Raw genomic sequence first — 26,408 nt, forward strand, 5'->3', positions numbered from 1 at the left:
GTATGACACTAGGTCCCCAGTTCTTATAAAGAAGTTACACTGGAAGTATCAGAAAAGTACACTGTAATACATGGCAAGTTACACTGTAATTCAGGGAAACTACCCTGGAAATACACTCTAAAACCTGGGCTGTATTGTAAAGTGTTATAAAATATTGAAGATAGATAGATAGCTCATTGGAATTCTGAACGTTTCATTTTCAGCTTAAATGAGAAAGTGAGAAAGAAAAGCTTAATTTTGATTCATTTTGGGACCTATTTTTCTATTTTAATATCAGTTTCATGAACTTGATTAGAGACAACTTTGTGTATTCTGTGACCAACCGAGGCTCATAGTTTCATGTCCTGAAATCCCTCATGATTTAAAACTAATTTTCACTTCATAAATCCTTTTCATTTTTGAAACCTGGTGTGTCTACTGAAACTCACAATATATAAATAATGTAATAATATATATATTATATATATATATATATATATATATATATATATATATATATATATATATATATATATATATATATATATTTAAATTAATATACATTTTCAAAAGTTGAAAGAACGAGTTGTAAAAAGAATAGTATATAGACTGCATTACATGTGATTAGCTGGTGAGAAGACACCAGGTGCTGTGGAATTTCATGAGCAAAGGGCAATCCAATCGTATCTTTGAGGCAAGGAAAAACAGCATACGAGTTTAATGCAACACTGTCTTGATAATTTTGTCGTCATTTGACGTCAGTCATACAGTTTCAGGCAACAATGTCCAGTTTAGCTGAGAATGTATAGATCTTTCAAAAAGAAATGTCTAAATATCAATATATTTCACCATCTTTAATCTCTTCATTTTATGGGTTAAATGCAGAAGACATAAATAAAAATAGTTTTTAGACACAGTGTCTGGGCATTTCTTTTGCACTTTTTTTCTTTCTTGTGGATGCTTATGGACTGGACGGTTTTCACTCCTCTGTCTCTTCAGCCTTCACTGCTTTACCTCTGTGACCCCTGCAATGCTTCTTGTTTTTTTGCTTTTTATGAACTCATTCCTGGCAGTGAACACACACACACCCACATACTCAAGTGCACTAGGGGTAGACAGGTCTAGAGTGGCAGGCAACATCCCACGTGCCTGGGAAGGGGTTGGGGTTTTAAGTGCCTTACTCAAGGGCAACACAGCTGTGGATTGAGGGAAGAAGACAGCACTGTTCCTTCACTCCCCTGCCCCTGTTTTCCTGCCAGTCATGGAGCTCAAATCCTTCCTGTCCCAAGTTTAAATCATTATAGAAGTAAATGTACATTAGGACAGCTGGGTATGTGTTGCTTGGAAACAGTTCAGGTCATTTATCAGGATTATTTGTTAGTCAGAGGTGCCAAATCATTAATTAATTCATTTATTGCCTGTAACCCTTATCCAGTTCAGGGTCACAATGGGTCTGGAGCCTACCTGGAATCACTGGGCACAAGGCAGGAACACAACCTGGAGGGGGCGCCAGTCTTTCACAGGGCGACACATTTACACATTCACTTACACACTCACACCTATGGGCACTGTGAGTCGCCAATACACCTACCTACCTACCACCTACGTGTGTTTTTGGACCATGGGAGGAAACCGGAGCACCCGGCTGATACCCATGCCCAAACAATAAACTATTAATTAAACAAACAAATCATAGTCTGTTATCACATATTACTGTTATCTAGAAAAGAGTTTTAGAACTTTTGTAAAAGGTTATAAGACATTCTACACTCTAAAAAATATATAATATAATATAATTTATATTATATATAAACGGCACAGTGGTTGCTGGCACGGTGGCGCAGCAGGTAGTGTTGCAGTCACACAGCTCCAGGGACCTGGAAGTTGTGGGTACGATTCCCGCTCCGGGTGACTATCTGTGAGGAGTGTGGTGTGTTCTCCCTGTGTCTGCGTGGGTTTCGTCCGGGTGACTGTCTGTGAGGAGTGTGGTGTGTTCTCCCTGTGTCTGTGTGGGTTTCGTCCGGGTGACTGTCTGTGAGGAGTGTGGTGTGTTCTCCCTGTGTCTGCGTGGGTTTCCTCCGGGTGACTGTCTATGAGGAGTTGGTGTGTTCTCCCCGTGTCTGCGTGGGTTTCCTCCAGGTGCTCCAGTTTCCTCCCACAGTCCAAAAACACACGTTGAATGTGTGAGTGTGTGTGTTGCCCTGTGAAGGATTGGCGCCCCCTCCAGGGTGTATTCCCGCCTTGCGCCCAATGATTCCAGGTAGACTCTGGACCACCGCGACCCTGAACTGGATATGGGTTACAGACATTGAATGAATGGATGAATATAATAGGTAATATTGTACTGAATATCTGCTTTGATAGTTATTTGACTGTATGACATCTGTGCTACTATTTAGTACAACAGCATTTGTGTCATCGTGTATCTTAAATATCCTGCTGTTTTCCCAGCACATACTAACTTTAGATGGTAATAAGAAGCTTTTTTATGTTTTTTTTTTTCTTTTATTGCCCAGTCCTGTTTGCTATCAACACTGCATTGATATCCCATCCGTGACAAAATAAACATTTTTAGAGTATTTATTTCTCTTTTGTCCTTTTTTGTTACACGGGTTTAATCCGTTTTTTTAATCGTGTCGTTAATATTTTATATTTGCTCCATTAGTATTAATATATGTGTGTGTATATTCAAAATCAAAGTCCTTCCAGGGTTGTAGGACTTTGATTTTGAAATTCATGGCCGACAGTGACCGGAGTGTTACGCTGCTGTGAAGGTTACTGTAGTTTGTATGTGGTTTGGTGTGATATTTTAGATATATTTAAGTATACGTTGGGATCTGAGGGTACAGCTTAAGTCTCTAACATATTTCTATATTCTAGGATCTGTGTCTAAAGTAAGGGGGAGTTGAACTCCTTCACAGTTCCTCGGCGGAATGCGCCTCACTCTTCGCGCGCTGATCTCTCATGGACGGGTCGCCCGCCGCATGGGCCTCGGCCCCGAGTCCCGCATTAACATGCTGCGGAACATCCTGACAGGACTGGTTCGGCACGAGAGGATAGAGACCACCAGAGCACGAGCCGACGAGGTGCGATTTTACGCCGAAAAGGTGAGGACTAGAATAATAACGTTGGCTTGTGGGGTCAACATCAACGTTCATGACTCCTTCCAGAAAATAACCTTCCGCGCTACGGTACAGTACCGACACACACACAAACTACAATTCTGTAAAGATAGTCCATTTCATCAGCTCCACTTGCCATATTAGCGCTACATGAAGTTCTACAATTAAAGATTGTAGCCCCCTGTTGTCCTGCCTACAATGCAAGCTCCTTTTCATCCTGTTCTTCATTAGGCAGTACCCCCAAAGGATGGTGAATCATTGTCAGCAATGTCACAGGATCATTTTGTAGTTTTACAGTTAGACTGTAGTCCATCTATTGTTTTGCTTACTTTGTTCATCCCCTTTCACTCTTTTTTTTAATGGTCAGGACCCCCACAGAGCAGGTGTGACGTGGTGGTGGTGTGTGTTGTGCTGGTGCGAGTGGATCAGACACAGCAGTGCTGCTGGAGTTTTTAAACACGGTCCGCTCATCGTCCATTCTGTTAGACACAACTACGTTTGTTGGTCCACTTTGTAGATGGTGCTGCCCACAGGATGGCGCTGGCTGAGTTTTATTGATTATTCTCAGTCCGGCAGCATGCGGAGGGTTTTTTCCTTTTTAATAATTCCTGCAGCACTGCTGTTTCACGGAGAAGGATCTACCAGCCTAGTAATACCTGCTCTGTTGTGGCCTTGTGTGGGTCCTGACCATTGAAGAACACAACGAAAGGGGGCAAACGGTGTATGCAGAGCAACAGATGAACTGTAATTGTAGAACTACAAAGTGCTCCTGTGGACAGTGGAGCTGAGAGTGTAGAAATGAGGTGGTCATAATATTCTGATATGACTGTGAATATATTTTTGTTTAAATTAATTTCAGGTTGTTGAATGAATTAATGAATTTGAGTTTCTGAAATTTGTTTTGTTTTTCCCCTTGCCAGTTGATTGACTATGCCAAAAAAGGAGACACTAATGAAAAGTCAATGAAAATGGCAGATTTTTGGCTCACGGTAAGTAATACATATTCAGTGGTATGTTTAATTGCATTTACATGATAATGGATATGTATAGGGGGCACAATGGATATGGATAGCATGGCAGACAGCATAAATAAATACATAATTAATTAAATAAAATGAGATAATATTGATCCCGAGGGAAATTGTAGTGTCACAGTGCTGTACATAGTTTAATAAGCTGTGCAATCGATTAAGTCTCTAATATTTTTCCACCATAGGACTTCAGGGGCTCTGTACTTGTCGCCTGATTGCAAGTCACGCCATTTAAAGGGCTGCAGATCTTAAATCCTGAATTGTATTCTGTAATATATTACAGTACTGTTGTTGTTTTCATTTATCATATTAAATATTGTGATATTTAAATCCAATGCAGTTCTAATATTGAACATTTCTATTATAATACACAAAGGTATTCTTAATTTGGTTTCTTTGTATATTTCAGGAGAAGGATTTGATTCCAAAGCTTTTTAAAGTTCTCGCTCCAAGGTTTGAAAACGAGTCAAGTGGGTATACACGGATGGCCCGTCTTCCAAACAGAGAAAATCTGGATCGTGCTGCTATGGCAGTTATTGAGTATAAGGGCAACCCATTCCCACCTCTTTTTCCTGTTAAAAAAGAAAATGAACTGAACTTGGTTAACCAACTATTAAAAGGCTACAGAGAAGAGCGCACCAAGCAGGCTTCTGGAAACAAGGACTCATAAAGGACTCAGGTGTTACTTGTCACTTTATATAATTTTGTCTGTGGGGTAGGGGATGCAATTTTTAATAAACGATGTAAACCTAGTGTATGTATCTCTTTATTGCTCAAGTATTGTGGGTGAAAAGTTGAGTACAAAAGTTCGCCTCCCAATTATATTTATACAGCCTGGGAAACTTGTTACCTTGTTGAAATAATAACAGAATTAGAGGTATCCAAGCACATCAGGTCACGTAGATGTTGAACATTTTTATTTTTATTTTATTTTAAGTATATTTATTAAAAATATAAATAAATACAAGCCCAAAGGAATAGGGAATGCACAATGTGTATAGAAATAAATTTGGGTTACTTAAAGAATGTTATAAATGGTCGTAATGTTTAGATGACACTTGTGCTGACAGAGGAATTAAAGGACAAATCACGGATGATTAGATGCCACTGTGTTTAATTTATTCATATTCTGTAACTGCTTATCGAGTTCATAGGGGCACGGTGGAGCAGCAGGTAGTGTCTCTGTTACACAGCTCCAGGGTCCTGGAGGTTGTGGGTCCGAGTCCTGCTCCGGGTGACTGTCTGTGAGGAGTTTGGTGTGTTCTCCCTGTGTCTGCGTGGGTCTCCTCTGGGTGACTGTGAGGAGTGTGGTGTGTTCTCCCAGTGTCTGCATAGGTTTCCTCCCAGTGACAGTCTGAGGAGTGTGGTGTGTTCTCCCTGTGTCTGCGTGGGTTTCCTCTGGGTGACTGTCTGTGAGGAGTGTGATGTGTTCTCCCTGTGTCCGTGTGGGCTTCCTCCGGGTGACTGTCTGTGAGGAGTGTGATGTGTTCTCTCTGTTCTCCCTGTGTCTGTGTGGGTGTCCTCCGGGTGACTGTCTGTGAGGAGTATGGTGTGTTCTCCCTGTGTCTGTGTGGGTTTGCTCCCAGTGACTGTCTGTGAGGAGTGTGGTGTGTTCTCCGTGTCTGCGTGGGTGTCCTCTGGGTGCTCTGGTTTCCTCCCACACTCCAAATACACGTTGGTAGGTGGATTGGTGACTCAAAAGCGTCCGTAGGTGTGTGTGTGTCCATAGGTGCGAGTGAATGTGAGAGTCACCCTGTAAAGGACTGGCGCCCCCTACAGTATGTGTTCCTGCCTTACACCCATTGATTTTGGCACCCTAGACCCACCGCTGCACTAAACTGGATAAGAGTTACAGACAATGAATGAATTAAACCATTGTCACAGGAATATGTACATCACATTTATTCATTGGTCACTATTAAAATACACTGGTTGTGAACAGTGCATGAAATGTGCTCTTTACTGAATCTATCTGCTGTGCTCCCAGGTGGGCTGTGCTGTCTTCAGTCATAAATTCAGAACGTTCTCACTCTCTAATCTTTGTCCCTGCCATTGCTTTTGAAGTGTTCACATCTATCAGCAGCTCAGAGAGATGAATCATGCCGTCAGGATTTAAAGCTACAACCAGAATGTTTTAAAATTGCACCAGTTTATGGGACATTGAAAATGCTGTAAACATGATGAATTTCTCATTTCATATAGAAGATGCACTTGAATTTTAGGAAGACACCCTCATGGTAATTGACTCATACCAAATATATTTGAAGTGGGATGGTGTTCAATTACCACATACTCAGTCTAGTTAAAATATATTAAAAGTGGGATGACCAAAGATAAGTCTGAGTACTTTTTAGGAAAACATTTGTTTTAAAATAAAATTAAATAAAAATATCCATGTATACCATGTCCTGCAGGAAGCATATGTCACCACTAGATGGCACTCACTTTCCCACACTCCCGGCCATTAAACCCCAATGCAAGTGCTGTATTGCAACACAACTGAATTGGATGGGGTCCATAGGCTACATTGCGGTTTTTGGCTTTGGCGACTTAAAGAACAATGTTTTTCACCAGGTGGTAGACAGTTCTTATAGTAGGCCTCTGTAATAGTGGAGAGCAGCAGGTGTTAGCAGCTAATGGTGAGGAGGAATGAAGTCGGCATGAAGAACAAGATAGTCCAGGTACGTCCTAGCTTCGCCAACCCAGACCTGTCCACAGAGTCTAAGGCATATAACATCTCCTTCTGCATAAAAAAGAATGGAAAACTGAGCCTAAAACCAATGCTAAGTAGTCCTACCAATAACAATCAAACACAACAGCAACTATAGCTTTAGCATTAGCAAAACAGCATATAAACACTTAAAGTACACGTATGACTTTTTAACATTTAGAAAAATGGCCAAAAAAACAAACAAGGATATTACCAGCAGGAAACCATTCTCTCAGTACTTCCTGCTTGGCTGCCTCTGTTTATACACATTCCAAGGTTACCTCCCTACTGACACCAAGAGGATGGGAAGAGGTACTAAAATGTGGCTAGAACCTAGCTGAGAGGTAACCAGTCTAGTTACAAACACGGGTGCAATATACCATAGGAATGAAGTCAGATTTCCCTGTAGGAGACGTAGGTAGAGCTCAGTGAATTAGGAAAACAACTGCAGAAGTCGTAAATGAAACAAAAATATGTCACTTCTTATGGGAGACCCCTGTTTCATGTTGAGCCGGGGTGTTTTAATTGTGCTAGCAACACTGACTCTGACTACAACTGCTTTAATATAAAGGGGCCGTGATTGTGCTCAATCTATGGGAACACTTTTATTTTATTTTTTTTACAAAGTTTTAGATGTTAAAACTGTTCTTGTTACTGAAAGTCCAAAGTATCACGTGTACAATTAGATTTTAAAGGTGTTATGTGTTTGTATAACATAATAGTAATTATAGAAAATTATAAAATTCTTAAATGAAAACTATGTAAGATTTGATGTTTTTGCACCTGCCCCCACCTCCCCCTCCCACTAGAGTTGCAGGGTGTAATCCATTTTTTACAGCACTGCACTGAAATCAAGGTTTCACACCCTCCTCCAAAAGTCACATAGTGCAGTTTCTGCAGTGCTGACACTGGAGTAGCAAAAACATAGGCTCTATTCTCCCTATTACAACTCAGTGGAGCATCAGAATGAAATTGAAGCTGGAGTTTTAAGGTAAAAAATGTATGTAGTATTCCTTTAAAGTTTGTGTTGTTTCTCCTAGACAGGTCTCCTGCTGCTCAAAAATAAGGAGATAAAGACCACAGTAATCGAAATTATCAATAATAATGACAATTGTTATTATTTCAACAAAACAAAGTGTTATGACAACTGTTATTTTAAATACTACACAACATTTACCACAAAAAATCAGGCCAATGTTTGAATTTTTAAATATATTTAAATATTTTTAATAATAATAATAATACACAAAAACACTTTAAATCATGTACAGCTGTACTTACATAATTTACGATAATAACTTAATAAATTAAACAACACTTTATGACTTTAATCTGGAAATTAACCCTTAATTTTGTAATCGTGTACTTTATTTTATAAAAGTGGGCCTAAAATGTAATGGAATAACTAACTAACTCAGTCCACTTCCTGCTGCTGTTTTTGTTGTTAGCATTTAGCACCAAATTAACCAAGTTATGTTGTTTTTTTCTTTATTAAAATATTTTTGGAGTGTGTGTTTGATCACACAGCACGTTTTAATAAATAATGGAGTAATATGAAACGTCCCTCCAGCCGTGGGCGTCTCGGATTCAGGATGCGGTAGGCTGTGACCTCTCTCTCCCAGCAGAGGGCGGTGTAGCGACTACAGTGTGCGGTAGGCTGTAACATCTCTCCTCCAGCAGAGGGCCGCGTGGGCTTTAAGATGCGGTAAGATAAAATCTCTCTCCTCCAGCAGAGGGCGGTGTAGAGGCTGCAGGATGCGGTTTGCTGTAATCTTTCTCCTCCAGCAGAGGGCGGTGTAGAGGCTGCAGGATGCGGTTTGCTGTAATCTTTCTCCTCCAGCAGAGGGCGGTGTAGAGGTTGCAGGATGCGGTTTGCTGTAATCTTTCTCCTCCAGCAGAGGGCGGTGTAGAGGTTGCAGGATGCGGTTTGCTGTAATCTTTCTCCTCCAGCAGAGGGCGGTGTAGAGGTTGCAGGATGCGGTTTGCTGTAATCTTTCTCTTCCAGCAGAGGGCGGTGTAGAGCTTTTTACTTTTTAAATTGCAAGTAAATATGCAAACCATCCTCACACACGTCTATGACACATAAAAAACAGATTAAAGAAGAATCAAGCAAGATTAATACTCACTTTTTTAAAATAACTTAGTTCTTTTGTTTGCTTTATCACATTCTACTTTATTTGTCGTATTGTTTTACTCTCACTAAACCTAGCTCACGGACAAATAAGACGACAACGTTTTCAGAGATCTCGAAGATTGTTTGTGAACGATGACTGTTTAATGAACCGATTTAACACCGTTTACTGCTGCAGCCACATGCTGTCACTCAACTGACTTGTGTTTGTGTTTTGTTTTCCTCGCCCTGAAACAATAACTTCAACCGTACAGTGTCCAAAGAGAAAGAGAAAGAGAAACTTTGGACAATAGAAGTAATTGTTTCAGAGTTTAAGGTGAAAAAATATGTGGTGTAGATTCTAAGGTCTCCGATCTTCTACAAACTCACCCCATGAGTAAAGGAGACTCAGACTTAGACAGAGCTGGTCTTGTTTTCGAGATCTCTCACTGCAAAGCCGAGATCTGATCACACGTCCAATATATTCCAATTAAAAAATAAATGGGTATTTGACAGTGGAATTTTACAACTAAAAACAGATATGAGATCAGGGGGGACATGGGACACATGGATAAATGTTTTTTTTTCCTTTTTAAATAAAAATAATGTTTTCCTAAAAAGTACTCAGACTTTTATTTGGACATCTCACTCGTTACGTATTTGAACTGGACTGAATATGTGGTAATTGAACACCATCCCACTTCAAATATAATTGGTATGAATCAAATGTGTTGAAGGTGGGGTGGTCAGATCTCAGCTTAGGAACAACATACGAGAATTTAACAAGCGTCCTCATCTAGGTCTGGGTTTCTCTTACAAAGAGTGTGAGTTTGGAGAGGATTGGAGAAAGTCAAAAATTTCCACCCAAAAATGTTTATGTTTTAAAATGCACTCATTCTTTTATCTTCGTAAGAAAAAGATTCAGACACATGAGCCACGTTATTAAACCAGACCAGTTTAATTTGGCAAAAACGACTATGTACAGCACATTTAAGTCATTTATTCATTGGTCACTATTAAAATACACTGGTTGTGAACAGTGCATGAAATGTGCTCTTTACTGAATCTATCTGCTGTGCTCCCAGGTGGGCTGTGCTGTCTTCAGTCATAAATTCAAAACGTTCTCACTCTCTAATCTTTGTCCCTGCCATTGCTTTTGAAGTGTTCACATCTATCAGCAGCTCAGCCTTTCAGCCAAGAGACAGATGAATCATGCCATCAGGATTTAAAGCTACAATCAGGGTGTTTTAAAATTGCACCAATTTATGGACATTGAAAATGCTGTAAACATGATGAATTTCTCATTTCATATAGAAGATGCACTGTCATCTCTCATCTGTACTCTCCAAGTGAATTTTAGGAAGACTTATTCAACCAGGAACTAATCTGGAGTTTGGTTTTATGGCATATACGTTTGATTGATTTAAAAAAAAAAAATGAAATGGACATTTTTTTAAGAATATGGAATTTTTTGAGGCATGTCACAGAACACATCCGTCCTTTAAAATCCAGAGCCAGATTCATTATGGAAGCAAAAGTGCTTCAACAAATGCTTTCAGGAACACGTTAGTGTGCTACTTTAAACATTCTAATTGTAGCTTTAAAATGAATTATATTTGGAGCATCTATGCAATGATTATATTGCTGTGTTTAACTCATAAAAGCTGTTAAATGATGTCTTATGTTGCCAGACCTCATGCTCATACAAGAGACTTTTCAAAGTTTTGAAGCTACGAATGTGTGGCCGTATGTTTCAAGTTCAATGTTTTCTTGTGTTTTAAAGTAAGATAAAAATTGATAGATGCTCAGAATATTTCAGAAACTTACTGTCTTCTTTTGTTTGGATAACTTTAACAACTTAGTCAAGCATCAACAAAGCATCACAGGAATGAAATGGCGTCCCTGGAACCCAATGCTGTGATTCCAGTATGATAACTTTCTAAAGATAAAAAAGCCTAATAAATTATACCTCTGTCTACAAATATTATGAGGTATATACAATGTACCAGTTTCCTCAGAGATAAGCAGGTGATATTTATACGGGGTGTGTCAAAAGTCAAAGGACACCCTTTTATTTTAGAAAGGAAAGGGGAAACAACATCGCTGAATACCCTAGTGAGTAATGGGGGAGGGGCCTATCTTTTAGGCTGTGTGGGGCAAGTTTTTCATATGTTCACACGAGGCAGAGTTAATAACCCCGGCACAACAATAGAAAACGGATAAATAGGGAACAATTGCACTATAAATACATTTTAGTGCTATACTTCTTGAATTGAAGTTATGCAATACACTATTTTGGGAGTAGGACCATGAACCCCTCCTCTCAGCCCTCAGTTTGGCTTTGTACGCATTCTGAAGCCACAGTGAACTCCTGCCCAAAAACATCATCTCCCCGTTTACAGGCGTGGTCCGTACTAACAAATAAGTCATTAGCGATAGCCTTGAACAACACAGCCTTAAAATCTTTTGTGAAATGAGAGTTGGGCTGCAGAAATGTGAATGTTGCTTGTTTGAACTATTATTAATCGTACAGTTACTTTTAAAACTCTTAGCAATCACCATGTTTTAGGCCGAGTCCTCCTTTCCCCTATTGTTTACCAGAATACTAATGAGGGCAACACATCCTATATATAATGACACAGGAAAACTTGTACAACTAGTACCACTGTAAAAAAAAAATCTAAATATTAAGCTTTAAATCTCCCCTACCCATACTCTGACATAAATCTGAGGAGTGAGACACCTATCACACTGCGCAGGGATTAGGGATTAAGATTTTAAAGGACTACAGTGGCTCCTTCATCATCTACAACAACAGTAAGATATTTTTTCCTCTTTTAAACTATACAACACATGCTGCATAAAATTAGATCTCTAACTCTGCAAACTAGGCACCACTGTTTACACCGGATAGAAGCTGAAGACACAGCACAAACATGCATGATGTACAAATACTGCCTTGGTGTCAGTAAGTTTGCCATTGCACATTTAAACATCAGCATATGGTTTCAAAGTGAATAAAAATATATAGTTGTTTTTTCTGAACTATACAGACAAGACACATATACTTTTTATAAAAACCTCTTTCTCAAAACTTAAAAAAAAAAACAAATGTGGCAATTAAATGACAGCATCACCGTTTTGACAGAAAATCTCAATTTTCAGTTGTCGGATGTGTAATGAAATATCATCAAAGCAAAAGGTGTTCAACTGAATACAATTCAAATGTTGCACTGCCTCCGAGGCGTCTTCTGCCATGTTTTGCTTAATTGTTAATATGGAGATTAGGGAACGACTTTAAATCTGCTTTAAAGGGTTATGTGAAATAAGCAAAATTAACATGACGTAGTAGTCCAACCACTAGTGTTAAAGTTCAGAATGAAGACGAGGCCATAGATGGGGAGGTGGTGGCTGTTTTTTTCTTTTTTTCCACTGGAGACATAAACACAAGCTGATGCATTAACTTCTCTTGCCTCTAAAATAAATCTGATCACTATTCTCACAGAAAATCCATCAAATATTATTCACACACAACAACAAGTGAAACATGAGATTCTTTGCCAAAATGCTGGCACTGGGCCTCATTCATGAAACCTTCATAAAACACGAGATTCCAGATTCCCAAACTCTGAGAAACCCAGGAGTCATCAGTAGAAAGTGTTAGTGAATAACCAATCGTTTGCAGACTGGGAGGCCGTGGACTTTTCTTCACAATTAGCAGATCATTACCATAATCCATGCCCAAGAATTTCAAATTACCACCATATAAGAAAGGACTGAGGTATTCCAACAAAGGCGTTCACTTAAAACGGACCATTTGTCTATCTCTACTCTCTCACAGAGGGATAAATGCCTGTGGAGTTGTACCTGCTTTGTAAGAGCTCCTTTAGATGTGTTCGTTTTGTATGAAGTATGTTAAAACTTTCAGGCACAGCAACAGGGAGCAGGAGCAACACCGTGACTCGTTTTGCGGAGCACGCCCTCACTCCAGTTGTACTGTGTCAAGTATAACCTCGTGTAAAGTTCCTGGAATGACGCTTGGATGATTGAGGGCTTGGAAATACTTGTCCGTAACATCCCTGTGTCTAAGGAGCCAAGCACATGGACAGCACCTGCACAGATACAGGAATAGCATGGGATCTGTTGGGACTCCCTTCTCAAAGCCAGCTCTGAAATGTTGAAATGCACAAATACAATATAATGGATCTCCAAAGTTAACAGCAACTAACCAGTGAGTCAGTGCTGTCAGCGAATTAACGAGTATCGTATCCAATGCTGAGTTCTCTGTGCTGAACCCGATCAGATATTTACGCAGGTGGGTGATATAGACCCTAAACATTAACATAATTAAATTATCCATATGAATAAATTGAAAATATTTTGTTTGATTTAAAAAAAAATATTTATTAATTCAGTTATTCATTCATTGGTTGATTGTCTGTAACCCTTATCCAGTTCAGTGTGGAGGTGTGTCCAGAGCCTACCCGGAATCACTGGGCGCAAGGCGGGAACACACTCACACCTGTGGATACGCTAAATGCATCCTGATTAATTTTCTATTCATTTTAATTCAAGTGCAGCCATGTCAACGATATCCCAGCTTCTTTTACATACATTTTATGCATTTTCAAAAGCAGGTGTAAATTTTGTTTGACTTTTTGGGACTTTGAATATTTTAAACATTCACGAAAAAATGTTTAATGAATGATTTATGCGCAAATTAATTCTACTTGCATTTCATGAATGAGGCCCATTGTTTTTTTTTTGTTTTTTTTTTTTTTAAGGGAGATGCTCTGGCTCAAAGAAAAGCATGATATTTTAAATGGTAACAGCATCATTTAAAATAAAGAAATATGTATATAAATAAAGTTTTAAAAAATGCTAGGACACCATAATGTGCGTCATTATTTACAGGCCTCTGTCCTATTTTCACATAAAGTCTTTGTATTTCAAAATTCTGTACACTTCTCACCACTCATTTTTGAAATTCTGTGCTGTCTACATCCAAAATGTCTTCTGAAGAATCTCCATCATCTGGCTGAAATATTTATTGCTTTTTATTTCTTTCTTTACACATCACTTTAACACTTAACCCTATATTGTTCCTCTGCTGCAAATCCTGCTGCAAACCATCTGAGCAGGGAACTGAACATTGTACAGTGTTCTGTAGGTATCCTTTTTCACAAATGAACCAATATTCAGAAACCAGACCTGGGTGTTCTCACTTGGACTTTTCTCCAAATCCCAAGATCATCTGACTCCTGAACTACGCTTTCGAGCCCATCAGCGTTCCCCCTTGCATGCTGAAATACTCTGTAAAGTGAGAGGCTAGTCTGGGAGGGGGCGGGGTGAGGGTGGAGCAGCGCGGCGGGACAGGTGGAGGAGGCGGGTTAAAGGTGGATGACAGGTCAGCTGTCGTGGTGATGATCTTCTGGTCACTGTTCCGCGCGACTTCTTGTCCCTTCCATCCCACTGCTTCATCTATGGTCTTCACAGGGACCTGAAATATACAAATAGAAATAATATTCTTCATGTATTACTGAGTCTCTAGGAAACTTATTAGGTGTAAAAATAGCTTTTAAAGCATTTATGTGTAACATATAATTACAATTGAACCATTCTCCTGCTTTTTTGTCACTTCACTGTAATTGATGCTTAGTATTAAAAATGATAATCATCATCCTGTTTAACAAAAACAACCTAAAAATGAAGTATTTTGAAGACGGCAAGTGAGAGGAATTTATTGGTCACTTTATTGGTTATAAGTTCCATTAAAGAAAATGTGTGAAAATCATGAGAACAGATTTGTTCTGCTCTTGGAGATGATATTATGTCCAAACAAGTGTGAAGTGGGGTTTAGTTTGATTTAAAATGGTGATTTCCTTGTTAACGTTCATAATTTTTAATCCTACATAACAGTTACTATAAAATGACAAAAAGGCAGCATGTTTGATTTTTACATTATAATTATACACTACACACTTAAATTAAATATTAATGTCATGAACTTATAAGAAAGCAGAATGTAGTAAACACACTGAAGAATACGTATTTGAGCCATTAATTCTCATTAGTGTTGAAAGCTGTAAACATATTGAAAACTTATAACTGTCTTTAACGAAAACAAAGCACAGTAAACACTTTGAGGATGGAAATATGCTCCTTAATGACATGAAATCTGACATTAATACTGAATAAAGTAGTAGACAGTAAAAATAGACACTGTGGGCAATGGTACAGAATACATTCAGGAGCTGAGATGATTTTACATTACATTACAGACCCCAGCACATCTGTGTGGCTGGTATAATGCAGTGGTTGCCCCAGTGGTATAACCCACACAAGCGTGCACAAAAGTGCATCACACTATACTAATAAGACCTCGTGGCCTTTCTTTCTTATCTGCTTGGGGCATGACGCTGTAGGTGAACTAGTTATGTAGCAGCAGGGGTCTTGGGTCACAGTCTGCAAGGAGTTTTATCATAAATTAATGAGAGCACAACTGATTACAACTTGTAACTCTTTACGTGGTGTTGCAAAGTAATAATTCAACTGGATTTTTAAGTTTACATATTTGTCAGTTGTCTAAGCAACAAATGAAGTGCACTAAGCTTGAGCTGAGCTTTGTTAGAGCATGCTGTTCTTGTAAATTTATTATTATTTAATGCACATTCATTTATTTGTTTAAAGTATAAATTTAGCATGATTTATTTACATTATGAGAGGTATTAATTAACAAATGTTTAAGCATTTAAATAATTTACATACATATATCATACATTCTGATGATCATTTTCATGTCTTTTTTATTTTGGACATCCTTTTCTTCAAATCATTAAAGAAACACTAGGTAATTTTTTTTTGCTTCTGAGGCTCCCCTAGGTGTGATTCCTATTTACAGCACTGTGCTGAAATCAACGAGGCAGGGAGAAGCAAGGGGTGTTTTCCTTCCCTCTTACACTGTTACATAGTGCAGTTTCTGCAGTGATGAGCCCAGAGTAGCATTGAAAAATGGCTCTGTTGTCCTCATTACAGTTCAGCAGAGCATCACAATGATTTAGAAGCTGTAATGTTAAGTTAAAAAGGGTACGTAGGAACTGTGTTAACTTGTGGAGAAAGCTGCATATCATTTTCCCTTTAACGCAACATAACTGGGTTCTCAAAATCAATAAGACTTCCATCCATCCATTATCTGTAACCGCTTATCCAATTTAGGGTCGCGGGGGGTCCAGAGCCTATGTGGAATCATCGGGCGCAAGGCGGGAATACACCCTGGAGGGGACGCCAGTCCTTCACAGGGCAACACAGACACACACACATTCACTCACACACTCACACCTACGGACACTTTCGAGTCGCCAATCCACCTGCAACGTGTGTTTTTGGACTGTGGGAGGAAACCGGAGCACCCGGAGGAAACCCACACGGACACAGACAGTCACAGACAGTCACCCGGAGCTGGAATCGAACCCACAACCTCCAGGCCCCTGGAGCTGTGTGACTGCGACACTACCTGCTGCGCCACCGTGCCGCCCTTCAATAAGACTTCTCAAAATCAATTCCACTTATCAAAGGCTGATGCCACAAACACGGATTCCAGAGACACAGAGGGAATGCAAACGCAACAAGAAGTTTACTGGCAAAACAAAGGATAAATACACACTCCACACACATGAAAATCAGCCCCAAATCCACACAGAACAGACACAACAACAACACAGCAAACTAGCCAATCATAAGACTTCAAGACCAGAGCCAGTGTCACACATGCGGTACTTGCGCAGCATATCAGGCACTTACTGCACAGTTCATTCAGTTTACCCTGGGAAACAACACACATTGTGCATTATCTCTAGATGAGTACATACACAAAAATAGTGTGGAACATTCACAGTGATTGCAGTGAGTGGTAACAGGCCCTTACACATATAAGAGGAGAATGAGACAGGTGCAGAGGCAGGCACATGCAGGTGCAGGACTTGAGAACATATTGATATCAGTATTCTTCAATAACAATATTTGTTACTTTACTTTGAATTTTATTTGTCAGTTTTTATATTATAGCTTACTTCTACAATAAAAGTAATAAAAAGTAACAATAAATAAATAAATGTATAAATGCATAAATACATATGCCCTCGCAGCTGACTGCTTTGACCCAGGGCTCTGCTTTCCACAAGGTTTCGCCCAGCAGCTCTGCGGGGGTCACACTACAAACAAGGAGGGTAGCCCCGCCCACTGCTAACCAACATATATTTGCATGTTGTTCATGACTGTTATTTATCCATTTTGTATTTTAATTTCAATTTAGTCTGATCTGGTGCAGACTGCAGTTGAAAATGAAAATCTAAATACACATTTCATTTTGGCTTTTATTATCCAGTTCATGAAGAAAAAGCAAATCTAAAGTGGTGTTTGAATTTTCTTTTCCTCATTAGCGTTTTCATTTTAGATTTCAACATGGAATACCAGAATAGTTTTGAAAATGAAATGACAAAAGAGTCAGTGCTGACCCATGCTTAATATTGTCATGATAATGTTACGTACAGAAAAAGAAAAGGCAAAACTGTATTTGAATTTTCATTTTATTGTTTTTATTTACATTTTAATTTTGGCAGGATTTGCATCCCATATATTTAATGGTCCATTGGGTCTTGCTTTGCTTTTCTCTTTCTCAGTCCTCTCTACTCTTAGTTTAGATTAGTTCCTGTTTTGTTTCTCCTTTTGTTTGGTTTAGTTTTATGCTCTTATTTAATAAAGATGCTTTTCTGCAGGTACCTCCACTTATTTGTCCCTTGCACCCCATCTTACATATGTAAGACCCACACACACACACACACACACACACACACACAGACACACAGGCACACAGGCACACAGGCACACACAGGCACACACAGACACACACACAGACAGACACAGAAACACACAGACACACACACATACACAGACACACACACACAGGCACACACAGACACACACACAGACAGACACAGAAACACACAGACACACACACATACACAGAAACACACACACACAGACAGACACACGCACACACACACATACATAGACACAGACACACACACACACACACACAGATACACAAACACACAGACACACACAGACAGACAGACAGACACAAGGACGCACACACACAGAAACACACACACAGAAACACACACACACAGACACAGAGTGACAGACACACAGACACAGAGTGACAGACAGAGACACACAGACACAATCACAGACACACAGACACACACACACACACAGACACACACAGACACACACAGACACTATAAACAGTTCAAAAGCAAATTGAAACCCAAAGTATTCAGTTTAAACTTCTGCATTATGGAGTCAACACTATTTCAGTCAACTCACTTTCATTTTATTATTTTTGAGTCAAAAATTTCAACCCAAAAAAACATTATTCATTCATTCATATTCAATAACTGCTTCATCCTGCTCAGGGCCATGGTGAATCCAGAGCCCACTCACAACTATTGAGTGCAAGGCAGGAACAAACCCTAGATAGAGTACCAGTCCATCACATGGCACCCCACTCTCCTCCAGTCAGCCACAGACAATAACTCAAGGTGAAGGTAGAACCCAATACCCCAGGAAAATTACAGCCTGCAGGATTCAGTCATTTACATCTGGGACCCAAAGAATAGGCAGCCATTTCCAATACTGTACACTTCATCACAGACTGTGATTTTCTGTATTGCCACACTGTTCAATAAGGTGTTGTACAGAAAGTAATGGGGAGAATAGAGACTGAGAGAGAGAGAGATTTGCATCTTTCTATTGAAAAACCTCACAATTGGGACCATTTTGGTAGCACTGGAGGCGAGTAAGCATGTTTAAGCTCCCTTTTAGAATTCAGAAATCCCCAGATCACACCTTGGAGAGAAATGAAATAAATCTGTCTATCTCTCTTTCTCAGCAGTGCAGCAATATGAAAAAATATCCTCCCTTCTGTGTCACGAATACGCTGCAGCTTGTCCTTTCAGTCCTAGGTGTAAAAGGCTGTACTTAAATTTTTATGGAAAAAAACTTACCCAAATAATAATAACTGGACTGAAATATTAATGACTGAATGATAAACACAAAACAGAATGTTATGATTTTAAACAGAATTTACCATAATTAATTTTATTAATTAAGATTTATTTATTTTATTCATATTTTACATAATGATGGGACTATTGGGGAGAAACTTTTTAAATTGAAAATCTGTAATTTCTTATTTAGAATCTGCTTTTACTTCAAAAATGTTAGTAAAAATGTCCACAACATTCCTTTATATTTCCTTCCTAATTTATCATTGAAAACACGTACAAGGCCTCTGTAGCTGTGTGTATTTGTCAACGCTAGACAGAACTGGATGACACGAATCGATATTCATTAATTATAGAGCCATGCTGCTGTAAAACGTGCAAAATGCTTCTTAGGGCTACAATTCTGTTACACGTTTATCACCTGTTTTACACATTTTTTGAACATTTCACAATGTTCCTAGTCTCAAATGGCCTCCGTTACAAAGGTTTTGGAATGTGTCGAAGGCACGTTGGTGGTTGATCACCTCAGAAAATATCACCTCTTGGTCTTACTTACTGAGTGAATGGAGAACAGTTCTGTGAAGTTTGGCTGTGAGTCTCCCAGGAAAGAGCTGTTTCCATAAGCATGATGAGGGAAGCTCTCTGTCCCCATTCCTTTAGGGCTAGACAGCAGGATACCAATCTGAGACGTCCGCACGTGGTATGGGAAATTCTTATTGGCCGCCGATGGACGCGTGATGGCCTTTAGGAGAAATGTATTTTGAGAAAAGCAGAGTATGAGACAGTGAGAGATTAAGTGTGTATTGAAAGAAAAAGACAGAGAAAGAGAAAATGAGAGAGAGAAAGAGAGAGACAGAGAGAGAGAAAGACAGAGAGAGAGAGAGAAACAGGGAAAAAGAAAGAGAGATAGTGCTATGTAAAGTGGGACAAAAATGGCAGTTCATTTTGTTTCACACATTTCAGCACAATAATATCCTGCAGTTATGCTGTTTTTATAGATGTGGTGTCTGATGTGTGTGTAACATGAATATTTAATATATCTAATAAATGTTTAAGTAAATGAATGGCTGCAGGCGACTGAATTGTACTGAAGAGAAGTGAAGGTAACGGTTCAGTACGCTCTATCAGCTTCTTGAAACATGGATTATGCGTGGTGGCAGCGGGTTTGGAATTAATTCACATAATATATATTTATACACTGAATGACCTCTGGATCCGTGGACTACACTCACTTTCCACTGTATCACTGACCATGCAGGAGCACTTTGTAGTTCTAAAGACTTTCTTATCACATTTCACCCTGCTCTTCAGTGATTAGGACCACCACAGGACTCATGTGTTACAGCAGATGAGTTACTGTAGTACAGTGTGTGGACAGAGAATGGACCCAGTTTTTACAAACTCAAGCAGCACTGCTGTGTCTGATCCACTCGTACCAGCTTAACACACTAGCAGCATGTCTGGACTAGTCTGTAATTATAGAATGACAGAGTTCTCCTGTATGGTTCAGTGGAGCTTTATTGATCATTCCGTGTGACACCACCAACAAGTTCCAATACAAAGCTCGATCCGGCCGCCTGCTCCGTTGACAGCTCCCTCAGCCATGTCAAGATAGGGGACTAATCAAACATAGTTGATGAGCCCGCTGGAGCCACACTTCCCAGCCCCTAATGGCTCCTTCAAATACGGGTCTCCTGCTGGGCTCCAGGACTTTGATAAAGACTCCTAAGGTGTGGCTTGTATGAACCCTCTGTTTTCTTTTAAATTTCTCCTCCAGCCTTTAAAACCTCTTTGTATACCCACTGTTCTCTCACTCTCTCTCGCCTTTTTGGATTCCCGCTCAACTTCTATTTCGTCACTGTCTAAAGAAAAACATATCTACAAATTTGGAGCATTTCTATTGGTCCATTCCTCATGGAATTTTCACATAATGTTAAGGACAACTGCTGTGTTCAAATGATGTAATAAATAAAAAAAATAGAAAATCATGTTTTTTATTTGGACAGCAGTGATTTGCTCCATGCTTTACTCTCTTCTCAACATCAGACTGTAGGAGCCCAGAACTACTGCCAGAGCTCAAACAGCCAACTTCCCAACTACCCCTCACCTACCAGCAGGACTCCACAACTCACACATTGCCTCTCCCCTGGCTCTCGAGAGCACGCACTGACCCTCATTCGCTCAGACCACCTTCAACTCCCCTTTCGTCTCTTTAACCTCAAAGAACAAAAACTCCCTGGAGACTTCCTGCACCAAATTTAAACTATGTCCACAGAGCTGCATGGTGGTGGTGTGTTAGTGTGTGTTGTGCTGGTATGAGTGGATCAGATATTGAAAAAGAGACCACTCAAATTTAAGAGTGTATTTTTCTTCTCCTGCAAAATATACATTTGGAGATGCTATGTTTGTCTGAAAATTAGAAACTTAGCTGAATGCTTGAGAGTTATTTGGTGTCTCATGTCTAACAGGCACTGCTTTAAGACACTAATTAACCTACATGTGCACAGTTTTGGGAAGTTAAAATGTGTTGGTAAGTATTACATGAAAGATTGTAACTGGATGGACTCTGCATCTTGCTGCTCTCCAGGTGTTGCCCTGATCCAGCTCCTGTGTGTCCTGTACAAGATCCTGGCTCATCTACACTATCATGATTGGCCATGCTGTTTTATCTCAAATTAACTCTGCACCTACTTTTAACTCCCACAGAATCACTGAGCACCTCCTCCTTCCTCAGACTCATACATCACTAATATTCTACATTCACATTACTATAACCCCTTCTTCTGTCATCAGTTCACTTTTACTTATGTTCTGTTCTCTGTTTTGTCTCCGGTGTCGACCCGAGGAGGATGGGTTCCCCGTATGAGTCTTGGTTCCTTCCAAGACTCCTTCCTCGTGTGCTGAGGGAGTTTTTCCTTGCCACTGTTGCTCATAGGAGACTTGGACCCGGATCTCTGTAAAGCTGCTTTGTGACAATGTTTTGTTGCGAAAATCGATCGATTGATTGATCTTGTACTGTTCTTCTGTGTATGGTTTGGAAGAATTGGGATATAAAAAAAAATGTATAACCTGTAAATATTTTCCAGACCACCTTGGCTGACTTTCTGTGCTTTGCTCTTTCATGGGCACCTGGGTTTTTAAGCTCATAATAATTCCTATTTGGCAAATGCATTACCATAAAATTAATGTATAACACATGGAAAATTAAACTTACTAGAAAAACCACATGGGCGTAGAGGTGGATGCCGAGCTGAATGCCATTGACAATCTTTTCCCTTGCCCAGCGAGATATTCCAAAGTTGGCAATCAGGGCCATGACAGGCACGGCAAAAAACCTAACAAGAGTGTGATATGTAATAACATATTTCTACATCTGAATCACAACTAGAGCATTGCAAAACCATATGCTTACTGCAGCTGTATCAACAAAGAGTCTTGCAAGTTTGTAGGTAGGCAGTATTTTACCCAAAATTAAACCTTCTAAAAAATAATAATAATAAATGCATTACAACTACACAATGATAAAATAATTCATTCATAAAATAGCAACTATTTCAACTTCCTTCTAAAGTTACTGAAGTAAAAATATTTAACAAATAGACTGATAAACTGGGTTTGTGTCCACAAAATAAGTGTTTAATTAATGAAAAAATGTGAAACTGCATTCATTTTAATGTCATTCTCGACCAAAGGTGAATTATGTGCGCACAACTTCCGACTGAATAAATTTCACCTGTGAAGTTTCACAACAAGTTCAACATTAATGAGCAGGCATTCATTCATTATCTGTAGCCCTTATCCAGTTCAGGGTCACGGTGGGTCCAGAGCCTACCCGGAATAACTGGAAACACACCCTGGAGAGTGTGCCAATCCTTCACAGGGCAACACACACTCACACATTCCCTCACACGCTCACACCTATTGATATGCTTCTCCAGCCAATAGCACAGCTGCTCCGGCCTCTGACACGCGCTGGACTCTCTCTGCTCTGTCTGAACCAACATGCTGACGGTAATGGTTTCCAAATTGATGTTTTTGTGGGTTACAAAATACAACACAAGCAAAAGTAACAGTGAAAAATAGAGCTAACAAAACTATCTGATAACTCTTCATTTTAGCTGCGGCTGCGAGAATACCAGTGCTCTTCAGATATGAACCTGCTGAACCAAAATGGAGGGCTGTTTACCGCGCTGACTCCTAACCCTGCTCACAGCCACGCCCATTTCACAATCAAATTTAATCGAAATGCAAAAACCCAGTGAGATTGGGGCTTTACAACAAAGCTCAAGCTTAATATTTTAGTGGAGTACTAATTTTCACAAGACTAAACAATAAGCTTGAGAGACTGCTAACATGCTAACACTCACAGCCTATAAAGATTAAAGTATGAGTGACCACATCCTAAGTAAATAAAAGTAAATAAAAACACAATTCTGTGCTGCTAAATGGTGCCTATGTAGTCTGTTCACTACGTACTGATAGACACAATGTATGTATCTTTATTAAATAAAGTAAAATATTCCCATGCTGTATACCATGTTTTGGTATTAAAAGCTTATGAGAAGAGTACATCACTATGTTCTAGGAGGTTTTTAAACTCACCAAAGCGTGTATGCAGCAAAGAAGGGGATGTAGAACGGCTGTTTCTCAGGATAATGTTTAAGAGACACCAGGACAGCGTAGCAGAACCACACATAGGCTAGCAGCTGCAGACCCATTAGCCCATATCCAGCAGGACTGTCATAGGCATACAACACCTCACCTGGGTCAAAGAACTACACACACACACACACACACACACACACACATACACACACAGTTAGGGAATACAATTGTACCATATTCTAGAATAATTGCAGATTTTAAAAGTGTGTTAATTTCATACACACAGTTTCATCTCCAGGACCTGTATTGTGTTTTCTTATTTTACACTCTTCTATAAGTAAAGCTTACAAACTTCCACATCTCCTTCTGCAAAGGCCATTTTATTAAACACATTCTCAAGCTATTTCCATAATGTTATATTTAATGAATAATACTCTACAACATTCAGCCTGAAACCATCTAAACTCAAGCTCTCGCATTCAGTCCAGTATGCAGGCCATTTGTATTCTATATGAAAAGAGCTCTAAATGAAGCATAGAACAGAATAGGTGAGAGCAAATATCACTTGAATTATGCTCATGAAAGTAAGACAGGAAAATAATTTAAACCCAGTTAAGCATGAATTTCACTTTAAGACAAGTCTGTCTTCCTTCTTCAAGCCTTCTTTTTTTTAATTTAATTTGAGGCCTTGTGTATGGGAACAAAAAAGAGTCATTAATATTTCGAGCTTGTAAAAGGATTTTCACAAATAATTTCACAGCCTGTAGTTCCATATAACCTTCTGCGTGTTTGTGAAAAATATGCATACACTGCATACACATCTGAATGTGTGAACTTAAATAAAAATAAGTTCATGAATGTGTAATAAGATTTGCACCTGCAGAAATATTTAGGCATGTTTGAAAACTTTGTGCACAACCAGATATCATTCGCAAATGTGTGAAAATATATTGTTCACATACAATTTAGTTTTGTTTTTGCTGCGTGAGCCAGTTCAAATGAGATAGCAGAGCAACCAATCAGAAACAATTTACAGTGGTCTAATCTAGTGCCTGTGAAAATATTCTGTTTTGAAATCTGAGAATTCTTCTTGGAAATTTTTAACAGGTATTACTTACATTGACCTCTATATTCATTCATTCATTCATTATCTGTAACCGCTTATCCAGTTCAGTACACAGAATCTACCTGGACTCATTGTGCACATGGCGGGAACACACCCTGGAGGGGGCGCCAGTCCTTCACAGGGCAACACAGACACACACATTCACACACTCACACCTACAGACACTTCTGAGTCACCAATCCATCTACCAACGTGTGTTTTTGGACCGTGGGAGGAAACCGGAGCACCCGGAGGAAACCCACGCAGACACAGGGAGAACACACCACACTCCTCACAGACAGTCACCAGGAGGAAACCCACGCAGACACAGGGAGAACACACCACACTCCTCACAGACAGTCACCCAGAGGAAACCCACGGAGACACAGGGAGAACACACCACACTCCTCACAGACAGTCACCCGGAGGAAACCCACACAGACACAGGGAGAACACACCACACTTCTCACAGACAGTCACCCGTGGCGGGAATTGAACCCACAACCTGCAGGCCCCTGGAACTGTGTGACTGCGACACTACTTGCATGCCACTGTGCCGCCCATTATGTCAATTCATTTTTTTTTTCATTTTATAATCAGATCTTATCATATAGTACACTGTTTATGAAATCACTTGTAATATGTCACTAGCTGAAACCAGATGACTGCATTTGTACACTGCATGTAAACACAGGTTTTAACGTCCATATGTTGGTGGACAGTATGCATTTACACGTGTACAATGATAGTGCTGAAAAGATTATATACATGTATCCTATATGGCACAATAATTAGCACTGCACTAAAGAACACCATAGGAATTTCTTACCTCAGCTTCATAAATGAAGAGGATGATGTAGGTAATAGTGTAGACCGTCATGTAGATGGATAGCTTGACAGAACCACTGTGACTTATTCTTGCCCTAAAACACAAAGAGATACTCTGTTACTTTGTGTACATTATTTGCTAAAAACACAAATTAATGCTGAGGCTTGAAGTTACTTTGTACTTTGTTGGACAGACTTGTCTACAGGTTAACGGTGTATAATTCCCTTTATTCCTGGACATTTTATGACAATACAGGAATAATTAAATCAATAAATAATTATAGATCTTCTCCCAAAGACAAACTGCAGTCACAAAAATAGTAATGAGTGTAAAACTAAGCTTAAACCAAGAGTAAATTATAAATGAAGGAAGTATTAATATAACTATGCAGTTGCACCACATAACACTGAGAAGCAGAAGTGGTGAACTCATTCATTCATTCATTATCTGTAACCGCTTATCCAGTTCAGGGTCGCGGTGGGTCCATAGCCTACCTGGAGTCATTGGGCGCAAGGCGGGAGAAGTGGTGAACTGAGCTGTTAATTTTTTCTACACATTGTAACGTCACATGTTCATGATGTACTGACCCTACTGAACTGAGTTTAAGTAAGCCCATCAAATAGATGCATTATTAATAACTCTAGCCCATCTGCTGCTAATTCTATATCCTTAATCAATTTTGTATTCAATTTAGGGACCACCACAAGACCACTGTTGATCAGACGTAATTGAGTGATGTACTATTTGCAGGATAGGAGAGATCAAAACATGGTAGCCTTTTAAATCTCAAAGCCTTTAGGGCTATATCACTCATCTCATAGCATCACCTACTGGTGTGTTGGTTACCTTG

At 39.4% G+C, this 26,408-nt stretch overlaps 2 protein-coding genes across 5 annotated transcripts in view; one reads left to right on the top strand and one right to left on the bottom strand.

Moving 5' to 3' along the window:
- Positions 1-2,674: 2,674 nt before the first annotated feature.
- On the top strand, positions 2,675-4,879 carry mrpl17 (mitochondrial ribosomal protein L17). Of its 2 annotated transcripts, none has more exons than XM_066685438.1 (4): positions 2,675-2,766; positions 2,860-3,086; positions 4,022-4,090; positions 4,542-4,879. In XM_066685438.1, exons 2-4 carry the CDS (start codon positions 2,913-2,915, stop codon positions 4,800-4,802), a joined length of 504 nt encoding a protein of 167 aa, XP_066541535.1. In that variant the 5' UTR covers positions 2,675-2,766; positions 2,860-2,912; the 3' UTR covers positions 4,803-4,879. The 2 variants fall into 2 exon arrangements, with proteins under 2 accessions (XP_066541535.1, XP_066541543.1); XM_066685446.1 differs by having other exon boundaries at positions 2,687-2,753.
- A 5,016-nt stretch (positions 4,880-9,895) lies between these two features.
- tmem145 (transmembrane protein 145) overlaps positions 9,896-26,408 on the bottom strand; it is a 43,096-nt gene continuing 26,583 nt past the window's right edge. For 2 of the 3 annotated variants that reach the window (XM_066672184.1, XM_066672271.1), the window contains exons 12-16: positions 25,559-25,652; positions 23,622-23,794; positions 22,234-22,354; positions 19,576-19,761; positions 9,896-14,452 (exon numbers count right to left, since the gene is read on the bottom strand). In XM_066672184.1, coding sequence (XP_066528281.1) covers positions 14,219-14,452; positions 19,576-19,761; positions 22,234-22,354; positions 23,622-23,794; positions 25,559-25,652 — 808 coding nt within the window. In that variant the 3' untranslated portion in view covers positions 9,896-14,218. The remainder of the gene's footprint in view (positions 14,453-19,575; positions 19,762-22,233; positions 22,355-23,621; positions 23,795-25,558; positions 25,653-26,408) is intronic. The other variant, XM_066672334.1, reaches the window with a different exon arrangement.

This window comes from Hoplias malabaricus, chromosome 1, assembly GCF_029633855.1.
Source record: "Hoplias malabaricus isolate fHopMal1 chromosome 1, fHopMal1.hap1, whole genome shotgun sequence".
Classification (NCBI taxonomy): Eukaryota; Metazoa; Chordata; class Actinopteri; order Characiformes; family Erythrinidae; genus Hoplias; species Hoplias malabaricus.